At 39.2% G+C, this 9,540-nt stretch overlaps 1 protein-coding gene across 1 annotated transcript; it reads left to right on the forward strand.

Annotated features, from left to right (window-relative positions):
- The first annotated feature begins 9,147 nt into the window (after nucleotides 1-9,147).
- Nucleotides 9,148-9,540, forward strand: LOC145633729 (protein FAR1-RELATED SEQUENCE 3-like). The gene has a single exon (XM_081685538.1). It carries the CDS (start codon nucleotides 9,148-9,150, stop codon nucleotides 9,538-9,540), a length of 393 nt encoding a protein of 130 aa, XP_081541664.1.

Raw genomic sequence — 9,540 nt, forward strand, 5'->3', positions numbered from 1 at the left:
TATAATGGACTTGGAAATTCTTCTAGATCAGTGTTAGATTCGGCAGCTAGTGGGAGGTTTATGAATTTAAATGTGGATGATGCAGGACAGGTTATCAAAGACATGGCAATACACAATTCCCAATATGGGAATCCGAGAGGGTTTGCAAATAAAGGAAAACATAATGTTGATTCCGTATCCTTTTTGCAAGCTCAATTAACATCTATTTGTCAAAAATTAGATAATCTTACTGCTGCTCCTAACTCCGCAGCTAATGTTTCTGCTGTTGCTAACCATGAAGCTTTTTGTGAAAATTGTGGAATTGTAGGTCATTGGGAGCAAGATTGTAGGAGCTCTATGGAACAAGTTAATTCCTTTCAAACCTATAGGCAGAATAACCCCTATTCCAATTCCTACAATGCCGGTTATAAAAATCATCATTATCTTTCGTACCGGATCACCAACGTACAAAATCCTCCACCTCCACAACAACAACAACAGCAAACCCCACCACAGCAAAAATATTATCATCCTAATTCCGGCCAAAAAAGCCAAGCATCACCCTCATCATCTTCCGACCCTACCATGACAGAAATTAGAGCAATACTTGCCAATATGCAAAAGCACATGAAGAGTAGGGATGCGCAAATTGATTCTCTCCTAGCCCATAATAAAATCATGGACAATCAAATTGCACAACTTTCATATACCCTACAATCCCGTCAGCAGGGAGCTCTACCAGCACAACCTATCCATCCTACAGATCATGCCAACGCAATCACTCAACGGAGTGGTTCACATTATGATGGACCTCCTATGCCAAAGGAAGATAGACCAGTTCCTGATCTAGATTCCTCTATACCAAACGCTAATCCTGTTAGCCCTGCAGGGCTACAAATAGATACTAACCCTACTAATGTTTCTGTGCATGGTAAATCGCAGGATAAAGGAGGAGATGTGCAGAGCCCAGTTATCAAGCTTCCATTCCCTAATAGACAATTGAAGAGTAAGCTTGATAAACAATTCGGTAAGTTTCTAGAGGTTGTGAAAAACCTGCAGGTAACAGTGCCTTTCCCTGATTTAATTACTCAATTGCCTGCTTATGCTAAATTTATGAAAGACATTCTGACTAGGAAAATGGCCTTTAATGAAGTAGAACTTGTAGCTTTCACAAAGGAGTGTAGCGCTCTATTGCAAAACAAATCCCCTCCTAAATTAAAGGATCCCGGTAGTTTTTCTATCCCTTGTCACATTGGGAATGTTTTTATTGACAAAGCTTTGTGTGATTTGGGTGCTAGTGTTAGTGTCATGCCATCGTCTGTCTGCGCTAAATTAAATATGGGAGAATTAAAAGTTACTAATATAACTTTGCAAATGGCAGATCGTTCGGTAAAATACCCCTTAGGTATTTTAGAGGACGTACCTGTCAGAGTTGGTAAATTTTTTATTCCTGTTGATTTTGTTGTTTTAGACATGGCAGAGGACACACAAATACCCATTATATTAGGTAGGCCTTTCCTCCATACTACAGGAGCGATTATTGATGTAAAAAATGGTAAACTAACCCTTTATGTAGGTGACGATAATGTTACTTTCAATTTAGGGAAGGTTTTGAAAGGGTCTATGCTAGAGGAAAATTGTTGTTACATTGATATAATTGATGTAATGGACGATATTTGTGATGATAGTCTGCCACAGGTTCTTGCGAAGGATCCCTTAGAGGAAGTTCTCTGCGGGAATTTATCTAGCGACAATGCAAGCATTTGGGATAATGAGGTACAACATATTGAAAAGGCTCTTTCCTTAAAAGAGTTAAGCCCCAAGGAAACAATGAAGGTAGTAAATTTAGTTCAGGAATCAAAACCTGCGGAGGTTAAGAAACCTGAGCTAAAACCTCTCCCTTCTCATTTAAAATATGTTTTTCTAGATGAACAGGAACTACACCCCGTGATCATCAGTACTGCACTCACTGACCTACAATCTTCCCAACTTCTAGGGGTTCTCAAAACCCATAAGAAGGCTATAGGGTACAGTATTGATGATCTCAAGGGTATTAGCCCTGACTTTTGTATGCACAGGATACGTCTAGAGAATAACTATAAGCCCTGTATTCAACCCCAAAGAAGATTAAATCCTAACATGCAGGAAGTAGTCAAGAAAGAGGTTATGAAATTACTTGATGCAGGTATTATCTATCCTATTTCTGACTCCAAGTGGGTAAGTTCCGTGCAGGTAGTGCCAAAGAAGGGTGGGATGACTGTGATAACAAATGGAAAAAATGAATTAATTCCCACTAGAACTGTAACAGGGTGGCGTATGTGCATAGACTATCGTAGATTAAATATTGCCACTAAAAAGGATCACTTCCCTCTTCCCTTTATTGATCAAATGCTTGAGAGGTTAGCCAATCACAAATTCTTTTGCTATTTGGATGGGTATTCGGGATTTTTTCAAATTCCGATTCACCCTGAAGATCAGGAAAAGACTACTTTTACATGCCCTTATGGCACTTTTGCATATCATAGAATGCCCTTTGGTTTATGTAATGCACCCGCTACCTTTCAACGTTGTATGATGAGCATTTTTTCTGAATTCATAGAGTCTATTATGGAGGTCTTTATGGATGATTTTAGCGTTTATGGTTCTTCATTTGACTCATGTTTAATTAATCTCGCTAAAGTTTTGAAAAGATGTGAAGAGTGCAACTTAGTCCTTTGTTGGGAAAAATGTCACTTTATGGTGACAGAGGGAGTAGTCCTAGGTCATATTGTATCTGATAAGGGCATACAAGTAGACAAGGCTAAAATATCAGTGATTGAGAAATTACCTCCCCCAGTTAATGTTAAGGGAGTTAGAAGTTTCTTGGGTCATGCGGGGTTTTATCGCCGCTTTATCAAAGATTTTTCTAAAATTGCTAAACCACTGACATAGCTCTTGCTCAAGGATGCCCCATTTATTTTTACTGACGAGTGTCTTGAGGCTTTCAACAGGATCAAGCAGGCTTTGATATCGGCACCCATCATATGTGCTCCCGATTGGAACCTTCCTTTCGAAATCATGTGTGATGCAAGTGACTTTGCACTAGGAGCCGTGCTCGGACAGAGGAAGGACAAGGTTTTGCATGCTATTTATTATGCTAGCAAAACTTTGGATGAAGCCCAAGTCAACTATGCCACTACGGAAAAGGAGTTTCTTGCTGTTATTTATGCTTTAGAAAAATTTAGATCATATCTTGTTGGTTCTAAAGTTATTGTTTTTACTGATCATGCAGCATTGAAATATTTGATAGCTAAGGCGGAATCAAAGCCAAGGCTACTCCGGTGGGTTCTCTTGCTCCAAGATTTCAACATAGAAATCAAAGATAAAAAGGGAGCAGAGAACGTAGTGGCAGACCACTTGGCACGTATCAGGTATGATGAGGGTAAGGATTCTCTACCTATAGATGATTCCTTCCCTGATGATAATCTATATGCAGTTGTAGAGCAACACCCATGGTATGCAGACTTTGCTAATTATTTAGTGGGTGGTACTCTACCCCTTGACTTGTCCTACCAACAAAGAAAGAAATTCCTTTCTGATGTTAAGCATTATTTTTGGAATGATCCTTTTTTGTTTCGTGAGTGTGCAGATGGATTATTTTGCAGGTGTGTTCCCGAATGGGAAGTCCACGGTGTGCTTACTAGTTGCCACACCTCCCCATATGGAGGACATCATGGCCCCACTAAAACGGTGGCCAAGATTAATGAGTCAGGTTTTTATTGGCCTACAATGTATAAAGATGCTAACATGTTTGTGCAGGCTTGTGACTCTTGCCAGAGGACTGGCAACATCTCGCGGAGGCATGAGATGCCCCAAACAGGAATTTTAGAAGTTGAGATTTTTGACGTTTGGGGTGTTGATTACATGGGACCGTTCCCTTCTTCAAAAGGGAACCGTTATATTCTTGTCGTCGTAGATTATGTATCCAAGTGGGTTGAGGCCATCGCCACTCCTACCAATGACGCCAAGGTCGTCCACAAACTTTTAAGAAGACCATCTTTCCAAGATTTGGCGTACCTAGAGCTATAATAAGTGACGGAGGATCTCACTTTCATGAACGGAAGTTGGACACCCTCCTAAAAAAGTATGGTGTCTACTATAGGACAGGGTTAGCCTACCACCCCCAAACTAGTGGCCAAGTCGAGGTTTCCAACAGCGAGATTAAGGCCATTCTTGAGAAGGTGGTGTCAAAATCAAGGAAAGATTGGAGTGACAAGTTGGACGACACTCTTTGGGCATACAGAACTGCATTCAAGACCCCTATAGGTACTACTCCGTATAGACTCGTGTATGGAAAAGCATGTCATCTCCCGGTTGAATTGGAATATAAGGCATATTGGGCTATTAAGGAGCTCAATCTAGATGCCAAACTAGCGGGGGAAAAGAGGTTACTTAAACTTAATCAACTCGATGAGTTTAGGTTGACGGCCTATGATAGTGCTCGAGTCTACAAAGAGAAGACGAAGAAGTGGCACGATAAGATGATCCTTCCGAGAGAATTCAAAGAGGGTGATAAAGTGTTACTATTCAACTCACGACTTAAACTTTTCCCAGGAAAGTTAAGGTCAAGGTGGTCGGGTCCTTTTATCGTAAAAAGGGCCAACAAATTCGGTTCTGTGGAAGTTTTCGACGAACATGGTAACGAGTTCAAGGTTAATGGCCAAAGACTCAAGTAATATCATGAGGGAGCTACAATCGGTGCGGTTGATATACTTCACCTAAGTAGTTCCGATTCACTCTAAGTCTCACCGTGGTAAGAGGGTCGTGCGGGACCTAGATAAACCAGCGCTTTGCGGGAGGCAACCCGTATTTCTTGATTTCTAGGTTAGTCTTTATTGCTTTCTTATTTATGAAAAATACAAAAAAAAAATTGAAAAATAAAAAAATCCAAAAATACGTTCCAATGAATTATAAATTATGCTTCCCTATGCCCCATACTTAAGAAAAAAATTTGTTTTGATTCTTGGTTATTGATAATGAGCATTGTGGATTTGTTGGTCATGATTTGAAGTTTAATTGCTTGGATTCCTAAACATGAGTCAATCTTGCCCAACTACTTGTGAATATAGTGCTTGACTAGTTGATTTGGTTAGGAAATGTGTGATAGTTCCATAATTCCTGGTATGTCAATGAATTTGAGTACTGATTTGCAACTATGAGTAGTGTTTCATGACTTATTATTATGCACATGAGGAGGACGAAGGCGTTCATTCTTTTAGGTAGCCTTCAGAGTATTAGATACATTTGTTCCCTTCTTGTTACCCATGTTGTTGCTTGTGCCCTTTTATTGATTATTTAGCCACATTACTAGCCTATTTAAGCCCCATTGGTTACTAGTCCCAAGCTTGGCTTGGGGGAGCTATTAGTTGGTGAGGTGAGGGAGTTGTGGTGTGCACATTATTTGCACAATGTGGGAATAAAAGAAGAGTGTTTGTTCTTTTTTGATTGGAAAATATTGATATGTTGTGTTTCAAAGTTGAAATTTCCAATATGAGTTAAAAAAAAAAGAGCAAAAGAAAAAACTGATATGAATGCTCAAATGTTATATTTAAAGGTTGTTCAAGAGAAAGAAAAGAAAAAAATTCAAGCTTGAAAAGAAAAAAAAAAACAAAAGAAAAAAAATGAGTTCAAAGTTTGTATTTCACTCAAGTTCTACATTATCATATTTTTATGAGTGATTATTGTGAGTGTTGGGTTTGTTTATGATGATTAGAGTTGTATTTGGTGGTTTTTGTTGGAGTTGGTTATGTTGATGGAGATGTATGATCATCATTATTTTGATCATGGGTTTAATAGGATATGGCTCCCTTAATGCATAACTTTTCTCTCACATAATCCCAAATTTATCCTACCTTTACCCTAGCCTTACATTACAAGCTTAAAAGACCTTCCGACCTTGTGCATAGAAGTTATGTAAATGTGAAAGTGTTGTTTATCAATGCAAGTTATGACTTGGCATATTTCGAGTCGACTAGTAGGATGAGCGTTCATTGTTTTTATACACACGAGAGTGTGAGTTGGGAGGGCATTGTTCACATTAAAGGGGTTGGGTTGGAGAGCGATCGAGTACATCCTTTACTCGCCACATAAATGAGAGTTGAGTGTGTGAGCACTAGTCTTGAATTCTATATGCTCATGTGGTTTGCTTTACTTGACAATTGTTGGGGAGGAAGGGTGATTAGATGAATAAGATTGATTGATGTTGAAGCATGTTCATTATATTTGCCTTGAATCGTTGGTTTTTGATTTGATGATTGGGGTGAAGTATGTTTTATATGTTCATTGATGAGCTCTTTGCTTAGGGACAAGCAAAGGTTTGGCTTGGGGGAGTTTGATATGTCCATTTTATATAGTGTTTTACCCCCGTCCCTTGGTCGTTATTAGTAGTGTTTTTGGCTCTTTCGGGCCACTTTTATTACTAATTTGTGTGTTCTAGTGTTTTTGTAGTTTTAGTTGTATTTTATAGGAAATTGCACTCTTGGAGCATTTTCCCGGGCTTTATGGATCAACTACGGAAGCTAAAAGGGCATGGCCACTTTTGGAGCCCAGGATCGGTGAGAGCCGGTGATTAAGGGCTCGGTAATTGGGATCCCGAGGCATTTGGACCAAGTATTCAAGACCCGAGAGGAAATCCGGACTGGGCCGAGAAATCTAGCCCAATCGAAGTCCAAGCCTCAAGGAGAAGCAACCGCCCGATCGGGCTACCTCTAGCACGATCGGGCGCGGCAAGATTAGTAGGCTGAGCGTGCTGAGGCGCGCCCGATCGTGCGAGCACCTAGCACGATCGGGCGATGCTGCTGGGTAGGAACGCGAAGAAAAAGGCGCGCCTGATCGGGCGGCCCTTCGCCCGATCGGGCGCGTGTTTCTGGAAGGCCTGATTAAGTTTAGTTTTAATTCTTGTTTTAGGAAACGTTTAAATACGTTTTTGTACGGTATTATTAGATTACCTTCTTTCTTAGACTTTCTCTCTCTACTTAGTATTTTTCTTTCTCTTAAATTATCTCTCAACTTTTGTTCTTAATTCTTCCTTTAATTCCAGATTTATTTTTGGTAACAATTTCTTTTCTTTTAATTTCAGCTATTTTATTTGTTTTCTTGATTATGCTTTTATTTAATTGCTTGATTAGTTTAGTCATGATGATTTGTGAGTAGTTTAATTTCTAGGGTTTATGGGGATCTAATAAATGATATGAAGGGGTAATTTTGTGATTGTTAATTATCAATGCTTGGTTGATTTCCTATTGATTGTTTTAATGCTATGCAATTAGGTTTGGCCAGATTTAATTGTATGAGTCTAGCAATATTAATTCGAGATTCGACAGATGAGAATTGATGTTTAGGCTTAGTTTCAATAGGCGGATTAATTTATAAATGGTTAAGTCGAGATTCGACAGATGAGATTTAATACCGGTAAATTAACTCTGTGGTTATAATACGTAGCGAAAGCCCTTTATAATCTGATTAACCAATGCTTGATGATTGCTTATTATGATTTGCCCTGGAATATTGTTTATTAGTGAACCTATGCCCTAGGCCTTTTAATATTTGAATATCTCCCTACTTTATTTCCTTCGACCTTATTCTCCGTAGTTTAGATTTTATTCATACAAATATTGGTTACTTAGATAATTTAGATTATATTAATTAATTAGAAGTAAAAAGACCTATTTCCCTATGGAGTTCGACCCTACTTCCCTATCTACCTTAGAGGATTTAGGTAATTATTTTTTATTAGGGGATACGACTTTACCCTGTCATTGACTTAGTGGAAGCATTGCGGGAAGATGAAGGCCACGGTTGCGCTAGAAGGGAGTTGCGGTTTGAAAGTGAGAATGAGAATGTAGGTGTTCGAAACCCCTATGTAGCTCAATCTGTTGTGCATGTGGTATTTGTTATACTTAGCAGTTAGTATGCATGAATTAGGGGAGTAAACACAATTGAATCAGCTAAAAAGTTAGGGTTTTTTTTTGGTGTATTTCAATCATTGATATCGTTTCAAATTGTAGTTGTTGTTTACAGTGATTGTGATAGTGCTTAAATTAATTGGCATATTGTTTACACGTAAGTCATTTTTTGAGCAATTGATGTTTGTAATGTTAGATTGTTGATTGTAACCTGATTAATTGACGTGAGTGTTGTTAATTTGTGTTGTTTATGTTGAAATTTGGAGTAGGTTGAAATTAATATTAAGGGTAGTCTTAAAATTATGAAACTAAAACTTGGAAAATGGTTGTTCTGTTCTGAAGCTTTGAGTAGGCATGAAAATGATATGTATAATTTAGATTTTGTACTTTGTTACTTGTGGTGGTGTTGTGTATATAATTGTTTTATGTGTGTCATTGTTATAGGGGGTTTTGGTGGTGGTGATGATGATGCGTATGGTAATGAGGAGGGATTTGAGAGTGAGCATGGGTATGGAGGAGGGGATCAGAAGGAAAATGAACAAGGATCAGAAGATGATGAAGAGGATTGGGGGTCTGATAGTGAGGGAGAGGAATGTGGGTCAGATTATGAGGAAGTAGAAGAGGTGGAAGGAGTTAAAGATGGAGGTGTAGGGGCAGGAAGTTCTACTTTCATAACGCCGAAGAAGAATACCGTACTGGTTAGCACTATATTTGGTGTGGAAGAGGAAGTACCAGCCCCAACTTTGGGTATGGTATTTGGTAACTGCTTGGGATGAGGTTGATAGTTATTTTTAGAGGGATGCTAGGTAAAAGGGGTTTGGTATAGTGAGGGCTGCTAATGGGTTTGCCAAGGTGAAGAATGAATTGGGGGATGGAACATATTGTAAGCAAAAAAGGAATGCTAAGTGGACTTGCAACTGCTACGGAAGACCTTCCAGGAAGCGTAAAGTGGATGTACATAAGGAAGGGTTGTTGCAAGATGAGGAAACAGTTGTGAAACGGAAGACTAAAAAGTGTGGTTATGAGGTTGAGTTGTATGCTAGTATTGATGAGAAAGGGAATTGGGTTGTTCGAAGGCTACACTTGGAGCACAAAGGTCACGTAGTTACACCGGGAAAGGCAATGGATATAACAATGTTAAGAAAGCATGAGTTGGAGGCAAAAAAATGGACACTTGGTGAACCGGGTGTGTAATGCAAAGAAGTTTAGGGTGAAGGTATCGCAGATGTATAGTTGTTTTGCGCGGGAGAAGAACGGCCGGGATGAGATGTCATTTGAGCAGAAAGACTTGGAGAATGCAGTGGTTGAAAAACAAAGACTGGAGCTTACTGAGGGTGATGCAAATGGAATGATAAAATACTTCAAGAAAATGACTACAGACAATCAAATTTTTTTTCATCTTTGTAGGTTTGGGAAGGACGGTGCATTACAAGATGTTTGGGTAGATGTGAGGAGTAGAGCTGCGTATGAGGAGTTTGGAAATGTGGTCTGTTTTGTCATTACATACCTAACGAACAAATTTCACCTTCCCTTTGCAGTGTTTGTCGGTGTGAATCACCACGGGCAGAGTATACTATTTGGCTGTGCATTGATCTCTCGGGAGACGGCAGAGACCTAG

The sequence above is a fragment of the Chenopodium album genome, chromosome 1 (genome assembly GCF_948465745.1).
Source record: "Chenopodium album chromosome 1, dcCheAlbu1.1, whole genome shotgun sequence".
NCBI classification, from domain to species: Eukaryota; Viridiplantae; Streptophyta; class Magnoliopsida; order Caryophyllales; family Amaranthaceae; genus Chenopodium; species Chenopodium album.